Here is a 21,771-nt window from a genome sequence, read left to right as displayed (position 1 = left end):
GCGTTGGCAGATGCCATGGCTGTTTGAACACTGAATATTGTTAAGGTTTCATTATTCGCTATCAAATATGAACATGGAGGGAAAGTTTAGAATTGGATGACCTAGGCACTACAAATACCAACGTCCTTCTGTAAGAGACGCAGGAAGGAAGGATAAAGGATGAAGGATTCCTTCAGACCGCTACAGCACCGAAAGTCATTTTTTAAAAAAATCTCCATATTGAATATACTTGAGCTTCTGTTGACTGTCTCCCTTTTTCTAGCAACCTGAAAAAGGTGGCTAATAATATCATATAACAGCTCTGTGTAAAAAGGGAATAGACTCTAATGAGACTGCTTACTTTCTACAGGAAAATGCTGGGGTTTGGCTTATTGGTGATCATTTGATTTTTAAGTTAGCTAACTATTAATATAAAGCTTTCTGACAATTTAAAATAGGCATGGAAAGTTATCAAGACATGGCCTGATTTATACAGTGACTTTGATTTTATTCAATTCATACAATCTTTCATATGCATGTCCTGCTCTCCATTCACATCATGTATGTTGTAGTTTAGGCCCTCCTCACCTGTCACCAGGACTATGATAACAGCCTCCTAACTGGTCTCCATGACTCATGTCTCCCCAAAACTTCTTTAACCTACTCTCCACACACTTGAAGCCTAGAGGGACTATAATGGCCCCTATCATTCATGTGATTCCTTCCTCTGAACCTCTGGGAGTTAATTTTAAATGGAGAGTTATAAAGCCAACCATAATTGATCCCAATATTTAGAAAGAAGTTGAGCTCCCAGTCTTAATCCACATTTCTATCTACTCTTATTAGTCCCTGGCTTTGTAGTTCAAGCATCATTCAGATTATAGAGGCGGAGAAGAAGTAATCAAACTGCAGATTATTGGGTCTATGAATATAAAAGCACTGAAAGGGAAAATTAGGGGGAAAGCGAACCTTTTCTTGGTACTTCCCTTAGTCTTTGAATACATGGGTATTGGTGGTATCAGCCTGTGTCTTCTGCTCTGAGATTCCTATGAGTTAATGGCTCCCCCCTACCTTTCTCTCCATACACACACACACACACACACACACACACACACACACATATATGTATATATATACATATATATGTACAGCCATATACATATATAGATGTACACATGTGTATGCATATATGTGTGTGTACATATATATCTATATCTATATATAAGTATATAGATATATAGATATATCTTCCTTCTCTGATACAACTTAACCCAGTCTTCTCTTTCTTCTTTTGCTGACTGCCCATGGGCTTCCAGATCTTTTTGCTTTGAGTCTGTGCATCCCCACTCCTTCCCCTCCATGGTTAGACTTTCAGAATTTCATGTGGTTCTAACATTACTGTTCCTTTTCATACAAGTTCCTTAAGATGTGAAACTTGTATTAAACTGAACGATCAAGATTCTCAAGAAATGTCTTTGGTTAACACAGGGATGCGTACAGGCCCTGTTCACACTCTACATTGGATTATGACTGAGACAGTCAATCAAGAAATGTTCTTAGCTAACAAAGGCAATTCATTTTAAGTGGGGTGATCAACACATTTATGCTGAGATTCCTAAAGCACAATTCTGATCATGCCACTCCTCCAAGGACTGAAGCTTCAATCCTTCTCTTGTTTCGAGAATCAAATCCAAGCTCCTCACTTCTGGAGTGTGAAGTCATTCACAATCAAACTTCAGCTGACTTTTCCAGATTACTCCCCTTCACATACTTATGGTCCACTCAAACTGCCTCGTTGTTGTTCCTCACACACAGGACTCCATTTTCCATCTTTATGACTTCACTTTATGCTCCAGCCAGACTGGCCTACTTTCTTCTATTCCCTGTAAATGACATAGAATGTACCTACTCTATCTTTGCATAATCTATGTCTAGAATGTTTTCTCTCTTTACCTTAGTTTCTAGGAGCCTAGAGTGTTCTTCAAAGGGAAAAGTCAAGCCCCACAACCTAAAGAATGCCTTTCTTACCTTCCTCGTTTGTTACTGTTTTTGTCCCCATGTGAAGCTTTGAGTTTACTTTTTGTTTCACTTAGATTTGCCTATCTGTGTATGCTTGTTCTCCCTCCTCCATCTCCTATAAATTGTAAGCTCTTTGAGGCAGAGACTATGTTGTTTTTGTCTTCATATAGTCAACACCTAACACATTTCCTTGCAAATAGATTTAACCAACTCCTGAGAAACTGAGGATTGAATAGTAGACATGTGAGGGAAGCTGGGCAGGGGTTGGAGGGAGAATCTGGAGGAAGCTTCACTCATCACTACATCCAGGACTGTCTGAGTAGGTTGTTGTGTGATGGCTGCTGGCTGAGGTCCTGATACCCACCTCATGTAAAAGAGCAGTAAAAGACAAGCTGAATGGAACAAGGTGATTACGATACACTAGACAGGAAGAGTGACATAGTAAGTCATATGTCCTAAGGTCAGTAAGTTACACCAATTCGTTAACAATATCTTTCTTTTAGGTGACAGTCAGTGGTTATCACTTAGTTCTCTGTTTGGACAGTCTCTGATGTAGTCCTAGTTGGTTCTCCCCTCTGTCCCCCAATTTCTTCAGCATGGCTGCCCCTTTTCCTCCTATCAATTCCCAATTTTTCTCAAAAGTCCATTCAAGTCAAAAGCAAAACCACAGGAACCAGAAGAAGTCTAGATAATCTTACTAACTTAGAATTTGGCCCACCAAATTTCCATGGTAACAGTTTGAAGGCAAGGGATCCCAAGTTACATTCATTACAACTTCAAGGACTACAGCTAGGACTACCAAAATAAAAACTCTTTCAAAAATCCTTAAGAAAAGTGCCACCAGCTTTTTTAAATAAAATAATAAATACTGGCCACTTGAAAACTCTACCTACAGGTGAAGTAATTAGAATATAATCTATTTTACAACCTAATAAGCCATTCCCATCACTTCCTTCTCTATTTCGCTTCTACCTCTTATCTTTTTTTCTTTCCTTTTATTTTTTACTCCTTTCTCACTCTATATCATTCTCTCCATTCTTTAGTCTTTTTCTTTCTTTTCCTGTATCTTTCTCCCTGTTTCTTTCCTTATAATACTGTCCTCTCTTCACTTTCTCTCATTCTGTCCTTCCCTTTTCATTTTAATTGCACTGAGCCTATACAGAGAAAAATTCTATTTATAAATGGAAAACAAAGTAAACAAATAACTTATATTGCCCAGGTTATGATATGAGGCTGGACAGGCAGAGCAGTGATTTAGTATATTAATATATCTGTTTCAAACAACCACTGTAGACTGGTGATAGTTAAACCTTGGCTGAGCAGGAGGAAGAGATATGTTAATGCTTCTACAAAACTCTGTGGTGTTTTCAATGATCCTAAACTATTTATATTTGTAAAGGGCCAATAGTTTAACAATAAAAGTCCACCAGTGATATTATGTGGCTGTGGCTCTTTGACTACCATAATCTTAAAAGAATTAAAATGACAAAAAGCCAAAAGGATAATAAAATTTCATGGAAGACCTAAGCAGGCTTAAGTATTTTACTCAGAATAGCTTTTGTTCAAGGTGTCATGTATGACATTACAGGAGACAGAATCAGAAGAAGAGGCAGATCTTTCCTGTGGTGAGAATAAGAGATAACAGATGGCTAGCCCATGTGGTGCTCTGATACATCTGGGATATTAAAAGGACAAAAGGAAATCTTTCTTGCAAGGGGTAGATCTTCTTGGGATGATTTGACAGAATGAAAATAGGCATAAGACTCCCACTTGATGAGAAGGTAGGAAGGACTTGCCACACCAGTTTGTTACTATCAATGAACCCTAAAATGTGAGTGATTGATATATTTAAACACTGCAGTATCCTCAAAAGATTTTTATTTTAAAAATGAATCTCCAATTACAAATACTGAAAGAAAGTCTGTCCTGTGCCTGTTCCCCTACCCAACCAGTCCACTAGAAAGGAAAATACCTTGAAACAACTCTGTTTAAGCGTACCATACGCCTTTCCTTTCTTGCCTTTGCAAGTGGCTCTGGACTCTTTCCCCAACACTGCCCCCCAGCCCCACCATAGATTCAATAAAAACAAGAAATATACATAGCACATACTGGAAACCCACTAGGAGAAAGGTCTCATACAGAGTTGTTGTGAAAAAAGCACTATATATTACCACCACTGGATAAGGTCCTAGCAAAACACTGCATTCAGAACTTCTGGCTGGATTTCCCTTCAGCTCAATTCATTTCAGACCTTCATTGACAAGCATTGTTGCTCAGCAACCTAATAGTCAGTTGTTGAGCAAATAAATGTTACAGGCTAGCAGTTCTCATTAGTAAGATTTAACCATCAAAGAGTCATTTTTCCTACTGAACACCAGGCTAAAAGAAAGAAGCCAATTTATCACTTCTTAAATGTAATAATAACCTCTAATGAGGTTAACGGATTCTCACTGACTATGTTAGGGAACAAATTGGACATCATAAAGCAGTTTTGAGAAATGTGTTCTCTCTGAAAGGAACAGAATGGAATGGAAACATACACAAAGTGCTTACTATGTGTTCTAGCACTGTGCTAAGGGCTAGAAAGGAGCACGCACAGGTGTTGCCCTCAGGAAACACATTCTAACAGGGGAAGACAATATATAAAATACATGAGTATATAATGAAGATAGCTAGAAAGTAATGAAGTGAGTCTGGTCAAGGCTATAAATGGGTGAATGCTTACTGATCATAAGCAGGGCTTGGAGTTTCATGACAGAGTTGGAATAGATTCACTATTTATTTAATACAGGAAATAACACTCATTACCCCAGAGTACTTGATTATGCCAGAGGGAATCCTGGTGCAATGATCACGAGATAGCTGAACCCCTTACCTTACCACACTGCTTACATTTTCCTTCCTGGCGCCGTCTGTGTACCCAGTGATGACGGACAAAATTCTGGAGGGGGAGAAAGTAAAATGAGTATCTTTTGGAAGAAAAATAGCAATTAGTTTTCACTATACTTCTAGAAAATAATTTCTCCCAAAGCATTTTCCAAATCTGTATAAATGAAGGAAAGAATCCCACCTCCATTTCCATACATATACACAGGTAAACAGTTCAAAACCAGACCTAAAGCTTAAATGCTAAATTCATTCCCCAGTGATTATCAGCATTAGGACTGACCTATGCATGTGAGAGACAATGCTTCATATCAGAAAAGTTGTTAATGAATTCAGGATTCAATGAGTTTTGTCTGTTTTTTCTTTTTTGGGTTTTGGGTTTTTTGGTTTTTTTTTTTTTGAGATTAGGTTTCCTTATCTCACACATAGGCTGTTAAGTGCAGAGGACACTCATGAGCCCATTGCAATACTGACCAAAAAGGAAACTAACCTGCTCTACTTTTCTGACCTGAGCCAGTTTAGCTCACCCTAGGCAGCCTAGTGGTTTGTCCTCCACTACCTGGGCTTCCCTATATTGGTGCTGATCCTTGATCAGCTTAAGCTCTACAGTAGCTCATGAATTCCCAAGTCCACGTGATCTGCCACCCCTTTTCTAATCTCCCAGCAGTGGGAAATTATAGGCATATGCAACTACACTGGACCAGAGCTCATTGTTATTGTTAGACTACATGACCACTGAGGTCCCTCTTGGGTCCTTCTGGTTGAGGATGGAGGAGACAGTATTGTTTAGCAGATGGTTGTTTCCCAGCTTTCTTCACTGCAGATCTGTGAATATGCCAGTGGGACGTTGAGTTGGAGTCCTTGGAATCTCACAATCTTTAAGGTAAACTGAGAATTATTCTCTGGTGGTGGCAAGAGAACATGTTAAGAGAAGGAAAGATCAAGAAAAAAGAAAAAATAAAGGACAGAGAAGAAAGAATAAGCTAAACACATTTGTTTACTCAGATCAGTTATATCCCACTCTTCATGACCCCATTTGGGGTTTTCTTGGCAAAGATACTGGAGTATAAATATAAATGGGGCAAATTAGGGGGATTTGTAATCCCTGCAAATCCAATCCAATAAATGTTTATTAAGTACTTATTATGTGCCAGGCACAGAGCTAAGTACTGGGGACACAATTAAGAAAAAGAAAAACAGTTTACAAAAAGTTTACAATCTAATAGAGCGAGACAACACAAAAAAAGGAGAGGGGGGAAGTGGGAAGAAGAGATCAGAAATTAAAAATGCCTTATTGGTTACTGTTCCTCATAGATGGCATTCCAGATCCTAGCTTTGTGCCTTGGTGCTGGCTATACCTCATGCTTTCACGTACTCCTTCTGAGAGAAACATGCTTGTGGGAATCACAGGACTTCCTGGGCAAAGTCAGGGAGTAAGTCAGGGCAAGCTGCCACCGCCCACTGCTTCCCTGGTTGTGTGCCCTCAGGAAGATCTATGTGATAAATCTATTCTCACTGAAAGAACTCAGAAACAGAGTGGACAGAAGGCATTTATTACACTTCTCACGAGAAAGCAGTTGTGGTGCTCATTAGGAGCATCCACACCGTAACAGATGCAGGAGAGAGCTTAAATGGTCACATCCTGCCCATCAGAGTCAGGATTGGTCCAGACTCCTCAGAGTTGCCCTCTTCATTATCCTTCTACTACATTCCCTCCTTATGCATGAGTTTAATTACACAGGTGTAGCAGTGAAGACACGTGACCAGGGCATGACCCCCAAGGTCTGAGCCATTTGTCACATCCCCACCTTTCTAGTGTCCCTGAAGCCAGGATGTGCTAGACCATCATCTTTGTCAAACAGATTGTGCATGCTCATCACAAGCTCCCATCAGTCTGGGAGCGCTATTATTCCTCAAGAACATTTGTGGGAGCAAAACAAAATACAATAATATTCATTTTTACGCTTCCTTACCTCCTACTCTCAGAATCTCTAGTTTCCTTAAGGATTCACATCAAGGGCCACCTTTTACAAGAGGTCATTCCTGATCCTCTTCCAGCTTCAAGTGTCCTTGCTGCCACCAATCACCTAGTGTCTATTTAGCTTATATGTTGTACATAGGTGTGTGTGTGTGTGTGTGGCTCTGTATGTATATGCATATATATATGTATGTATGTATGCATGTATACAACTTCCCCCAAGGGAATAAAGGCTCTTTGAGGGCAGGAAGGACATTCTTATCTTTGTATCCCCAGTGTCTAGCACAGTGCCTGGCATATAGTGGGTACTCAATAAATGCCTGTGAAAAGGCTATCAGTCACAAGTAGCAAGACTTTTTCATGGTACTAAAAGGAAGAGAAAAGAATGAGTAAAGAAAGTGAAAAAGCTCTATGAGTCAAAGTTTCTGTGATAAGTAGGGGAAGTGGGGCCCAGTCTACCACTTGAAAGACACTTACCTAGATGATATTTAAGGTTTTCTAATCCTAGGATATGGTGATCCAGAATAAAGAAGTTGCTTGACTCACCTTAGATAGAAATCTACTTATGGAGTAGACAGTTAAATGGCATGTATTAATACCAGCCTTTAGGATAAAGTATGAAAAGGAAACCAATCCTTGGTGCTACAAATCTTCATGTAAAATGTAATAGCCATATGAACTGACTAGAGAAACCTAGATTGTTTTTCAAATTAAAATAACATTGAAGGGGGGGAGAAAGGAAAATCTCTGAAGAGTTGGAGTAAAGTATTATTTTTTTTCCTGTGCTATTTGCTGAGCAAACAAACCCCAAACTAATGTTTCTGGTAAGCTCTGACCCAAACCACCTTCCCCTCCTTACTAGATTAAGTAAGCAAAAACATTATAGAATCATAGACTTAGAGGGGGAAAGGTCATCTGGTTCAAAGCCCATCCTGACCTACCCCATTTTACAAATGAGGAACCTCAGCTTGGCAAAGTAAAATTACTGGAGCAAGAGAAAGACACAGATAGTAATCATAACTATGAATGTGAATGGGATGAACTCTCCCATAAAATGGAGGTGGATAGCAGAATGGATTAAAAACCATAATCCCACAATATGTTGTCTACAAGAAACACATTTGAAACAGGGGGATACACACAGGGTAAAGGTAAAAGGCTGGAGTAGAATATATTATGCTTCAGCTGAAGTAAAAAAAGCAGGGGTAGCAATCCTAATCTCAGCAAAGCAAAAGTAAAAATAGATCTAATCAAAGGAAGGAAACTATATTCTGGAATTACTGAAGCAATGTCACAAAGATCAGACGAGCAAGTATTCTAATTCAGACTCTTTGACTTCAAATACAGCACATTTTCCAGGGTATGACCCTCCCTCCAGAAATTAAATGGGATTTTTATACCATTATGTGAGATGTACTTGGTGATAAGGATAACTCTAATCAGAATGGACACCTTCAGTGGACAAATTTTACATCTCCTTCAGTACTTAACAAACCATTCACTGATCAAAAGCCCATGGATTTTAATGTCTATGAAAAATAAATGGTGGTAAATGAGGATAATGTTCCCTAAAATAAGTCTGATTTTCTTCTTGATAGAATTTTACTACAGAAAGCTCCATTCCTGCCCTGTGCCTCAAAGTAAGGATGTAGGCAAAATTTTTAAGATGATATCTAGAGAGGTAAGGATCATAGAATTTAGCTCTTAAAGAGGCTTCAAATATTATCTAGCACCTCGTTTTTTTACAGATGAGGAAACTAATGCTTAGTTGAAATGATTTCCCTTTGGTCATATAATAATGATAGCGAGCTATCCATTCACAACGTGCTTTATGATTTGCAAAATATGTTACAAATGTTATCTCAATTTGTCCTCACAATAACCATAAGAGGTAGGTGCTATTGTAATTCCCATTTTACATATGAGGAAACCAAGGCAGAGGTTAAGTGACTAGCCCAGGGTCCTACAGCTACTAAGTGTCCGAGGCTGGATCTTCCTGAAGTCACTGCACTCTATCCACCTAGTGGCCTCTTCTACTAGTTAGTGAATTTCACTATATTGCTATTTAGTGGACACATGAGATTGTTATTGTTCTGTTGCTTCAGTCGTGACTGATTTCTTGACACCTCATTTGGGATTTTCTTGACAAAGGTACTGGAATAGTTTGCCATTTCCTTCTCCAGTTCATTTTACAGATGAGAAAACTGAGGCAAACAGGGTTAAGTGACTTGCCCAGGGTCACACAGCTAGCAAATGTCTGAGGTCACATTTGAACTCAGGTCTTCCTGACACCAGACCCAATGATCTATCCAATGAGCCACCTAGCTGTGCTAGATGATACGTAGAATAAGTCATATAACTCTCAGAGGGAAAAGACCACCCACCTACCTGCGCCCCAAAGAGGTCTGTTGTTTTTACTGAGCTATTTTTCAATCATGTCTGACTCTTTGTTACCCCATTTGGTGTTTTTTTGGTAAAGATACTAGAGTGGTTTGCCATTTCCTTCTCCAGTTCATATGACAGATGAGGAAACTGAGGCAAACAGGGTTAAGTGACTTGCCCAGGGTCACACAGCTAGTCAGCATCTGAGGCCATATTTGAACTCAGAAAGATGAATTTTCTTGATTCCAAGTCTCCCCAGAGAAGTTACAGTGAAAATTAATTTTAAATTTAAAATTAACTAAAAATTAATATTGATACTGGGGGCAACTCGAGCAATGATTGGGTGCATCCCCTGCCTGTCCAGAATATAGAAACCTGTTCTCTTGCTAAAAATTTCATGAAAAAATTCAAGATGTGCAAATATGGCCAGAGGCCTACATGCAATAGGGTGACAGGATTATTATATGATACTATGCCACGAGAACATGAAGTAAAGGAACCCAAAAATGCCAATTAGTACTACAAATGAGTATGTTAATTTCCTAAAATTCCAAATAATTTGACTAGAAAATAACAAGGGTGGGAGTCAATGAAAAGGGATCACTGAAGTCTGAAAGGCTACCAGGGGTGGGGAACCTGCTGCCTCAAGGCCACATGTGGCTCTCTAGGTCCTCAAGTGTGGTCCTGGGAAAGGTCACATATTCCTTGCCCCTGATTGACTCATATAGATGAAAGTATCTCTGTTTCCTAGAATCCGTAGGAAGGGACACTCAAAGAAAACTGAGACTCGGTGCCCCTAGAGAGCTGTAAAGGGATCTCAGAACTCATGGAGACCAACCCCTTCCTTTCACAGATCAAGAAAGAGTAGCTCATTGAAGTCACTGCCCAAAGAGATGCAGGATTTTAACTCAGGGTTCATGCCTCCAAGTGCTCCAAGTTCAGCCCTTCTGCTTTTCCCACTATTAATCATGCTCTCTCTTTTTAAGGACCAACTAAGAGGGGAGAAATCATTCTGATAAGCAGAATCAGTACAATACAGTAGACAGCGAGGGGACCTTGAAGTTAGGAAAATCTGGTTTCAAGTCCTGTCTCCATCACTGGCTACAGTAGTAGCACTTAACCTCTCTCTGACTATTATAAATTGCTTTGATAGAGAAATTACACTCTGAGAGTTGCTGGGCAGCTAGGTGGCTCACTAGAGAGAGCCCTGGGCCAGGAATCAGTAAGAGCCAAGTGAAAATATGACCTCAGACACTTACTAGTTGTGCAAGCCTGGACAAGTCAGTTGACCTCTATTTGCCTCCATTTCCTCATCTGTAAAATGGGGATAACGATACCCATCCCAGGGTTACTAATGAGATAATTGTAAAGATCTTAGAAAACCCTATAAAAATGTTAGCTACTATTGTTACTATTAAATCAATGGAATCATAAGTCTGGTTCAGAGCAAGAATGAATCCACAGGGACTGGACATTTCTGACACTGCACATCTGTGCCCAGAGGCATAATAAGCAGTTTTCCTACCCAGAACAAACATCTCAAAAAGACTTCCCCAGATCAAGTTTTAAAGAGAAATTCAGTTGGAAATGGAGAAAAAGAAATCCTGAGATACCAGCCACCAGTGGTGAAGACCCTAGAAGAAGTAAAACCCTTCCACTAAGGGCAAGGTGAAGTTCATTTCCGGTGCAGCAGTCAGGAAGGGGAACTCTTCTTACTTGTTCATGAAGTGCTAACCTTAGTTATTCTACGCTGCTAAACGAGAATCAAGGTTATTAGCTCCCTTTAAATGTGAATGCCCAAGATCCAGGGGCTTCACCTTATGGAGGACTCTTCTTAGGTCAAACTCACAGAGCTCTGTTCTTAGCTGAATCTATTTTAAATTTAAATCTTTTGGAGATTTCAGAACAGTCATACCATTCTAGGGGGCAACAGCTTCTCTCGTCAATGTGAAAACAGTGACTCTCATAATCTCTGTTTCTTCTTACGTCCCATTTTTCAAGCACATTCATTCTGTCATCCCTCTCTCTTCTGAATCTTGTCCATATCTCTCAAGTTTTAAGGACAAATTAGCCCCTCACCAACAAAAAGAAGTTTAACTGACAACTCCTACACAATATGCTTCATTTAAGATACTATTGTTCCGACCTAGTAATTCCAACGTTGGGGAATGCTTATCTGTTTAAAGATTTTCATAGTGGCATTATGAAGAATTTTTTTAAAAAGCAAAGTAAATGTTCAAACACAAAACAACAATTAAATAAATAGTAGTACGTTACTGTAACAGACCACTGCAATGCAACTGAATTCAGCAAGGAGGAGGAGTGCAAAGAAAGCCGGAAAACTTTATGAAAGAATACAAAGTGGAGGAAAAACAACGTAACAAAATATACATTAAATATAAGGACAATATAAGTAGAAAAAAAGAGGACTGAGGAATTCTATAGGAATTACTGGAAAAAGTGTGACGCTACTTCATGTGCTGATATTAATTTACGTATGAATAATTACTAAGCTGGCTACGTTTGTGCGTATGTGTGTATATATCTGTGATTATATACGAATGTGCGGATGTGCGTGTACGTATGGATGTGTACGTGTATGTATTGAGTTTCACTTTTTTTAGTCTGCTCTGATTATTTTGTTAATGTGGGGCACTCCTACTATGGAAATTCTGGCTGCCAACGTAGATCAGCAATTTGTAATTTGTTGCTTCTGAGAACTGCTTTAAGCACGAAGAGCTTCAGTGATTTAATTTCTGGTGTCATTGTCAATAAGTATCAGAAACAAGACTTGAAACTAGGTCTTCCTTACTTCAAGCCCAGCCCTAACTCCTCTACATCTTGATGTCTCTCCTTATTGGATGTATTAATGATAAACATTAATGTTTTAATACATCATTTTTAATGGTAGCATTTTGGTCTATGTAAAGCAACCACCCTGCTATACTGCTAGTAAATCCACTGGAGGCTGAGAGTACATCTGGGGAAAGACTATTACTGTAACAGGGGAGACTAATTACCAAACATATCATATTTCAGATGCCTAGTGAACGGGAACACAGAAATCACTTCCAGCTTCTGTTAGTAGCCAAACACTGTAAATCTACTGTTCCCTCATTTCAACAAATTATTTAATTTCATCCTTTATCTTTAAACAACCCAAATAACACAAACTACACTGTAACATTCAAATACCAGTTGTCCTTTTGTATTTTGAAATATACGGATGGACTGTATCAAATGTACTGATAGATTCCCACAACCCACTCAACATTCTGGAACTGATTTCCTTCAGTTCTTTTTCTTCTATTTTGGATCTTTATCTGTCCCTTGTATGAAACAAAACTCACTCTTTCCATCCCTTTTCAATCAACTTCTCTTGATTTCCTGGAGTTAGAACCTTCTCCCCTACGCATATGGTCAGACTCATGTCTCTGCATTTTTCTGGATTTGCAGCCTTTTCATCCAGCTCAGGCCTTCTCTTCCTCTTGCTACTACTGATACATAACTGCATGGGATAGCAGTGAAAAGAATACAGACAACCAGGCCTCCAAATAATTTCTTGATTGCTGTAAAATCTAATCTAGGCAAATTTCATGCCATAAATCCCTACAGTGTACGTTAGAAACATTTTTTAATGCTAAAAGAAACTCAAAAGGAAAGCAAATATGAACATTACACCAAAGCATTTCCTGGAATACATGACACTTTTTCTCTCTAAGGTAATAATTATTTTTTCATAATTAAGGTTCTGTTTTTTAATGAACAGAAATCTATCTTGTCATCCTCTCACCCCATACCCCATGGGGGGTGAGGAAATAAATAAAATTCAATTCCCTGCAACAAATGAGTACAGTCAAGCAAAACAAATTCCCTTATTGCCCATGTTCAAAAAACTTTATGCATACACTCACACCCACCCACACCCACAGAAACACATATATACACAGACACACAGACACACAGACACAGAGACACACACACATACACACATGTGGGGGGGTGGTATAAACATCTTATTCTGTATCTGGAATCCAACACTTTTCCATCAAAAGGGGACTAGCATGCTTTATTATCAGTCCTTTGGAATCATGGATTATCGCTGTGTTGACCATGGTTCTTATAGTTTTTAAAGTTGCCTCTTTTTTACAACGTTGTTTTTATTGTATAAATTATTCTCCCGGTTGTACTCATTTCATTCTTTATTAGTTTTTTCTAGTCTTCAATATTGTTCACTTTTATAATATTTTGATGTTCTAAAATAAATTGTTATTCTGGTTCTGCTTACTCCACTTTGCATCAGTTCATCCAAGATTTTCCATGTCTTTTTGAAATCACTTCTTCGCTCATTTCTTAAAACACATTTCTTACAGCATTCCATCACGTTCACATGTCACTATTTCTTCAGCCAGCCCCCAACTGATGAGCATTTCCTTAGCTTTTAGGTTTGGTTGTTGTTGGGGTTTTTTGGGGTTTTTTTTGCCATTACAAAAAAAGCTGCTAAAAATATTTTTGTGTGTGTATAGGACCTTTCTCTCTTTCTTTAATCTATTTCGATTATAGGCCTAGCAATGGTATAGTGGGAGGAAAACTGTCTAGTAACATTTTGTGTATAATTGCTTTCCAGAATGGTTATATCCTTTCACAGGTTCACTAACAATGTATCAATATGCCTGTTTTCCCACAGCCCTCCAGCATTTGTCATTTTCCTTTTCTGTTATCTCTACCAAACTTAAAAGTGTAAGATGAATCCTCAGAATTGTTTTAATTTACAATTTTAAAGGTTTTTTTGTTGTTGTTGAAACATATCCAATAAAACTAAGACTAAAAAGGAAATAATTGGTTGGGGAAAATCTTCGCAATTTTCTCTGATAAAGCATCATTTCCAAGATATGTATGCAATAGATTCAAATTTATAAGAATCAGAGCCATTCCCCAATTGAGAGATGGTTTAAAGATACAAACAGGCCAAAAGAGAAGAAACCAAGGCTATCTACAGTTAACAATCTTTTACCAGAAAAACTTGTTAGAATAAGTACTACTACTACTACCAGAGTGCTCTTTAGGAAAGCTTTCTCTGTATACTACAGATTATAAGAATAGAAATCCCAGGTTCACAAATCTTAAGTTTAGAAATCTTGAGGTTAAATACCCTCATTTTACACATGAAGAAACAGAGAGCCAGAAACCTAAAATGACTAGTCTGTAGTCATAGGCAGTAAATGGCAGAGCCAAAATTTTAACCTAGGTCCTCTGATTCCAAATTCAAGAATCTTTCCAGTTCATCATTTTTATACCTGGGATGGCCAAAAGAGAATTATCTAATTTTACTCTGGGCTTTTACTTTTACTCTGATGAGCTTTTGAAAAAGATAGCCAAGAAAATCAACCCAAGGTAGCACTGAAGGAAAGGATTCTAATACTTCTTCTGTTTTCAAGGACCATGGAAAGAATATTTTTGCAGCTTAATCATATGGTAATACCAAAAGTAGGTCTTGTAGTTTAAAATGGGAGAATAGATATAGATGGAACAGCAAAAAAACACAAAATATGCAATAAAACAAAAAATGCAAAATATGCAAACCCCAGATAAGTCTGAATCGTAGCAATTTGAGGCAAAGCTTGAAATTAATAAGTCATTAGAATTCATACCTGTTGCTGAACAAGAAGTGAAACTTTGATGAGGAGTCTGATTTTGATGGCCAGCCTCTGCTCAAAATTGTTTTTAAGGCATTCTTAGTAGTCTGTACAACTGTTCAATTAGGCGTAATAGAAGATAACTGAGGTAAGGTACCTGTATGCAAATTCCTTAAACTCAACCTTGGTTAATTCATCCATTTAACAAATAGTTATTGAATATCCACTATATGAAGAAAGGCAGCATCACATAGATTCTAAGGAGTTGACCTCAGACCAAGGAAGACCGGGATCAAGTCCTATCTTGGATACAACATGGCTCCATCGTTTTACTTCTTATCACTTTAGGGCACCTTTTAAGACTCTGTAAGTTGGGGAGGAGATGCTAATGCATATTGCTAGGGGATGTTTCCTTACCAGGGAGTTTTCTATAGCAGTGTCTATCCCTATTGTCTGAAGGTCCAGGTCCAGCGTCTACTACTATTACATAAAAGGTGCTTAAAGATGCATAAGATAAGGTTGTTGCTGTTTTTCCCCACACCAAACTAACAGTTTCTGGTAAGGAAGAAAATATAAGTAAACAAATAATTATGATACAAAAAAGAATTTGAGGTTTATTTAACTTCATTGGCCTCAGTTTTCTCAATGGTAAAATAAGGAAATTAGACTAAAGATTCCTTCCAGCTTTCTATGGTAAAGACATAAAATGCTATCATGTTTAGAGGTGGAAGACCTTAAATGCAAATCTGTTGTTGGAAATAATAGTATCCCTTACTGACCTGAACACAACTGACAATAAGCTTTGATTGCTGCAGCAAAGTTTTGCGATGGAACTAGGAATAAAATGAGTCATTTTGAAGAGCTGACCACAATCACTAATAAAGTGGAAAGAACACTGAATTTGGAGGCACAGAACCTGGAATCAAATCCTGGCTCCATCATTCATTAGCTGAGTGATCTTGGAAAAGCCACTTAACATCCCTGAGCCTCAGTTTCCTAATCTCTAAAAAGACCAGAATAGCAATTGCACTATACACCTCATAGGGTTGTTGTAAGTAGCAAATGAAGTAATAAATATAATCCTAAAGCACCTGTTAAGTGTAAACTGTCATCATCATCATCATCAAGAAGCTCCACTCCTGGAACAATCCTGGAAAATCAACATGGAATCATTACCAAAGTTTCTTGGTCACTTCCCACAGAAAATCAGGTGCCATTTGTGAGCTCTGCCAAACTGTCTGGTATGTGCTACCCTTCATTTCAAACTTTGAAATATCTGAATAACTTCCAAGATATCAGACACAGAACTTGTAGCCAATGTTTTCATCAGAACAATTCCCAGATGTGCTGCATTTTACGTAGCCAAGATAATGTGATGGCTGTCTTCTGAAATCAAAACAACATTTCTTTTCTTGGAAGATGATTCATGTTGATGGCTTTTACACGGATCACATTCCTTAGGTAATGTCCCCTCTGGATGCCCCATACAAGTACAATTCAAGGAATGAACCAACCTAGTATCCCAATTCAGCTAATGATCTAATGAGAATGGCCTGAAGAAGCGGATCAACGAAGTCATTTAACATCAAAATTTTCAGTAGATGTGGCACAATGTTACATTGGATCTACAGTGGCACATGACTCATGGCATCCTCATTTCCATGTACTTCATATTATTTCCATATTGTTCATAAGATTTCCATATTATTCTTCCATACTTGTAATCAAGCATGTAATCACAAGCACTAAGCAGTTTAATTCAATAAACATTTATTAGGTACCTACTACATTTGAGGCACTGTATATTTGAGGATACACTTAAGGGACAGATTATTTTCTTAAATTCTACAAAAGCTTATAATCTACACACATTATTAGAGCTAAGACATCAAGGCAGATGAGGGTCTTAATGATTTCACTAATAAGATAATAAGGTCAAATATCAATGAAATTAAGCATTTTATGCTCACCATAAGGTATTAACCTACTCAGAAGGCAATAAAGGCAATTACAGAAAATAGATATCTTTTTAAATTCAATGCCATTTTTAACAAGTGATAAAGAGGCTCAGGAACAGTTGTCTTTTATGGAAGAAAATGTGCTAGAATATTGTATAATCTCAATAAATCCTTACAATATTTTTAGAGCAGGCTCATCATGAATTGCAAATAGGTTAACCTGAGGATAGAATAAGGTGGATATCAGCATTATCCTAAGAAGGTAAGACTTAAGGCTTCAATTTCACATTGCTCTTATTTCCACTTAGATACCTGATACATCAGAAAGATGTGGACTTCCTCAAGTCTTACTCTGTTGATCCCATGTTCAAGATATCATGAAAGTATGGTAGTGGACCTAAAATACAGTAACATACTTGAAATCCTAGGCAGCAGACTCTCCACTAGGCACTGGAAAATACTAGGAACAAGAGAAGTGCTCAACAGAGAACGTCTCCGAAAGCATGATGACAGCCTAGATGTTTGCATCAACAAGCAATTGTTGATGAGTTTGGCGAAGGCCAGCTTTCGCAAAGACAGGCTGCAAGAATTTGACTGACTCTAGACATCAAAATTCATTGCCAGTAAGTGCCTTATCACTGTAGTCTTTAACAAAAAATTAAACTGTAGTAGTAGTATTATTATTCTAGAGGGAAAATACTATTGGAAGAAACTTAGAAAGTATTTATAGGAATTACGAATGTCTGTGCAATACATTTAAGACATCAAAGGCACACAAAAGTATTTTCATTTCTACCACCATTGAAGGTAATCAACTCAAAAAAGAAAGGTGCTTTTAGGAAACAAAAAGCTAGTTAAGAAGATGGTGTTAGAAAAAAATGATTTAAATAATGTAGGAATATTGGACTCTTGGTCAATGATACAGTGCATCCAATAATGAGCAACTGCAAATATATTTGCCTGCAGAGTAGGAACTCTGATCAAGGGAGCTTCCCACCAAAAACGGAAGGGGAAGAAAACTGTCCACATAATCTCCAAGATGAATATCAGTGAAAAGAATCAAAACTCATAACAGACTATACTCCTGAAAGGACAATAGTAAAATCCATCAAATATACATGTGTCTCAAATATACATGTGTCTGCATTCACATGTACTTGTATGTGTGTGTGTGTATTAGTCAGTCAATCAGTTGATGAACCTATTAAGTACCTATTATATGTCAGGCACTATGCTAAGTTCTGGGGGTAAATAGAAGGGCAAAAGATATTTCTTGTCCTGAAGAACCTCAGTCCACTGGAGACAACATGTAAAAAACTATGCGCAAACAAGCTATATACAGCATAAATAGGAAATGATAAATACAAGAAAATTCTTAGCATGAAGGGGAATTCCCATAGAAAATGGTATTTCTGTTGGACTTGAAGGAAGCCAGGAAAACCAGGAAGCAGAAATAAAGGGGGAAAACATTGCAGACATAGGCGAACTGACAATGAAAATTCCTGGAGTCGGGAGATGGAGTGTCTTGTTTGAGAAGCAACATGGAAGCCAGTGTCACTGGATCAAAGTGTACTTGGAGGGGTATAAGGTGTAAGAAGACTAGAAATGTGGCGAGGGAACAAGCTATTAAAGGCTTCGAAAGATAAACACATATATTTTATCCTGGAGGTGCAGGATGACATGGTCAGACATGTAATTTAAGAAGACCATTTTGACAGCGTAGTAGTAGTGTGTAGATTTGAGTTAAGAGAGATTTCTGGGAGGGAAATTAACTAGCAGGCTATTTTAATAGTCTAGATTTGGAGGTGAGGAGGTTGTGGTGTGTAAAAGGAGAGAAAGAACTATATGCAAGAGATGTTACAAATATAAAGTCAACAGGCCCTCACAAGAGATTGCCTATGGTAAGGGGTAAGAGAAAGTGAGGAATTAAGGATGATGTGTAGGTTGTGAGCCTGGATGACTAGGAGGAGGAGGATGCTCTTGATATAGTAATGGAAAATCTAAGAAGAAAGGAAAGTTTGGCAGGCAAGGAAATGAGTTCAGTTTTATACATGTTGAGTTTAAGTTGTGAATCAAGCATCTAGCTCTAGCATAGAATATGAATAATAAATATAATCAATTAAAGACGGCAAAGTAAATCAGTAAATTCAAAATCTTGGTATCACAGTAACACCAATAGGCAACAACGGGAAGAGAGTAGAATTGAAAAACTACGCCAGTTAGTAAGTGATTTCAATTTCTCACAAGGATCTAGAACACATGAATGGCATGATAAGTGACCCATAGAAAGGAAAGTAGCATTCACTAAAAGCCAGCATGTAATCAAGAATGAATTAATGAAAAAAATTGTTAAATGTTTATCACATGCAAAATATTGTGCTAAGCCCTGGGGATATATAGAAAAATCAGACAGTTCCTGCTCTCAAGGAGTTTCCATTCCAAAGGGGGAGCCAATACATATGGAAGGCTTCAGCTCTATCAGATGGAAAGGTCTCATGGTCCTTAGGGTACAGCAGCAAAGTAGATGGTCTTTAAAGTCATTTCTAAATCACAGACTTTCTAATGTTGAATCATTTGACAGTGCCAAGGACTTTGGTGGCAAGACCTTTTCTAGTGGTAAAGCAGCTGAGGCTGTTGCACCAGCAGGAGCAGGTACCAGGTTGCATCTCCACAGAGATCTCCACATTTCCAGAATGATGGCCACGGCCCCTGGGCAGGAAACATTGCTGCTTCCAAAGCTGTCTGACTCAGGATCCTGATCCATCTCTACTGAGCTATGAGGACAGATGGTGGTGGAAAGGGTGGTGGTAGTTGGACCTGCCTGACACGTGCTACCTTTTGTTTCCCCCTCAGGTTTTCTTGCTGCTTCAGCCAGGCTGGCCTACCTGCCCAGGAGGAAGCTGTTGGTGGGGATGGCTGGTCCTTTCTCAACAATCATTGGAAAATGGCTGTGAGGATTGAGCTACAAGCAGTACCAGTAGAACAGGAAGAACATCTAAACTAACTTCATTCCTTTTTGTCCAGTTAATATATTGATAGATCAAGGGAATAATAAAGGCATAGTATATTCTTAGATATTATTTGATTTTATTCTAAATAATTTTTAAATTCCTTTGGAAAGCACATATATTCAAATATGCAAATAAGAACAAAAAAAACCCAAGGAAATCAAAAAGGACAATAAAAGTGATGTAAACTGATTCTTTTGTACTCTTCCATGATTCTGAGGATCTCCAGTTAAGAAGTTAAAGGGACCTCAGAGGCTATGTAACCTAAGTCCCTCCTTTTACAAACGAGGGCACTGAAGACCAGAGAAAACAGGAGGCTAGACACAATAGGAAGTAGTAGACCTAGGATTTGAACCCTGAACCTGACTCCAAATCCAATAATCATTCTACTGTATTATTCTATCTCTTGGTTCTGTAAATTTTTGGAATTAGACAGCGTCTGCTTGCTGGAGGTGTGTGGGATAAAGATGTCCTTCTGAGCATATGTGTTTGAAAAACAGGATACTAGCATTTAGAAAAAGAAGATTGTGGCCATTTCTAGTCCATGTGGAGCCAAACTGACCAACGGAAGAAGAAGCAGCAATAAGACAGAGATGCAGATGCCTGGAAACAGGGAGCTCACCATTTAAGTCAACCATGGAAAATAGTTGAAGCTCCTACCATCATGCACAGTATGAGCTGAGATGATTGGTGCTTCCCCAGACTATCTGAGTTTGTTACAACCCCCTGAGGCTCCATTGGTCCAGGACTGATAGACACTGTAGGTCCCAGGTGGTGAGACTTCAGCATTCATCCTCCAGACAAGTCCTTGCACACAAGGGACCCTGTCTGGTCCCTTGGCAGTAATGCAGAGCCAATACAAAGAGCACTCATAATGCAGAGTGGCTCATTAGAGGAGGAACATGTAAGGCATTTCCCCTCCCAACCCACCCCCACAAACATGGTGGTGGAAGGTTTTATTTTGGAACATCATTGGTAGGAGTTGTTTCGCTCAAGTTTTATCCTTTAGGTACCTTATATTTCTGCAGTAAATGAACTATTTTCACTATCACTGTTGTTATTGTGTTTGTCCTTCGTTCTTGAAGAGGACCATGACATCAGGATGATGACATGACTGGCAGTTGACTTTGATTTGAGTGAGGGAGGGCTGTGCAAGGTCACCAGCCTCACTTTCTTCTTCTGAGCCATCTGGGTCCAGTGGCCTGATATTCATCAGGATGACTGGAGATGACCCAGGATGCAATGGGAGAGCCTGGCCCTTTCAGGCTAAGGTCCTATAGCATTCTCACTTTGAGTGAGATACACCCATCCAATGAATAGGCTTCTTTAAGTAGTTGCTCAAGGGATGGCCCCTTTATTAAAAAAAAAACAAAAAAAAACTGGGAGAAGACCCTCAGGGTTCCTGGGTAAAAGAGAAACAATTACTATTTAGTATTTAAAACGACTCTGTGCTAGTATGAAGTCATGTAATTAGTAACAAAATTGACTGATGTTTTGATAAAGAAATTCAGAGGGTGGGGTGATGAACGTTTGCATAGGATCATCATTTGCATCAGGATTTAAAATCTACATGTTCAGTTTGGCTTCTGGGATTTTTTTTTTGTTTGTTTGCGTGAAAGGTTTCTTTTTCTTCTCACAGTGACCACAGAAATATAAAGTGTAACCATAAATGTAATTTCCCTTTCTCATACACTGATAAAAACAAAAGACATACATATTTAACTCTAATTCGGTAGTGACAAAATTGCTCCATTTATTCCTGTGACCTCTCCTAAACTCCTTTCTCTGTATCTCACTGGGTTTTGTTGCTCCTGTTGTTGCCTGGGAGATTAATTGATAGTTCCACCAAAATATCATTCTTTTTATTTACAAAGTTGTATTTATCGTGCATGGGCATAATAACCTTACTTCTCTTCCCATTACTT

The 21,771-nt window shown here is 38.4% G+C and overlaps 1 protein-coding gene across 1 annotated transcript in view; it reads right to left on the bottom strand.

The window, feature by feature from the left end:
• DGKI (diacylglycerol kinase iota) overlaps nt 1-21,771 on the bottom strand; it is a 552,077-nt gene that overhangs the window by 313,857 nt on the left and 216,449 nt on the right. The window contains exon 6 of the mRNA XM_072652615.1: nt 4,874-4,939. Within this exon, the coding sequence (XP_072508716.1) occupies nt 4,874-4,939 (66 nt within the window). The remainder of the gene's footprint in view (nt 1-4,873; nt 4,940-21,771) is intronic.

Source organism: Notamacropus eugenii, chromosome 3, assembly GCF_028372415.1.
Source record: "Notamacropus eugenii isolate mMacEug1 chromosome 3, mMacEug1.pri_v2, whole genome shotgun sequence".
NCBI classification, from domain to species: domain Eukaryota; kingdom Metazoa; phylum Chordata; class Mammalia; order Diprotodontia; family Macropodidae; genus Notamacropus; species Notamacropus eugenii.
Note: the sequence above shows the minus strand (reverse complement) of the source record. Positions and strands in the feature narration are given on the sequence as shown.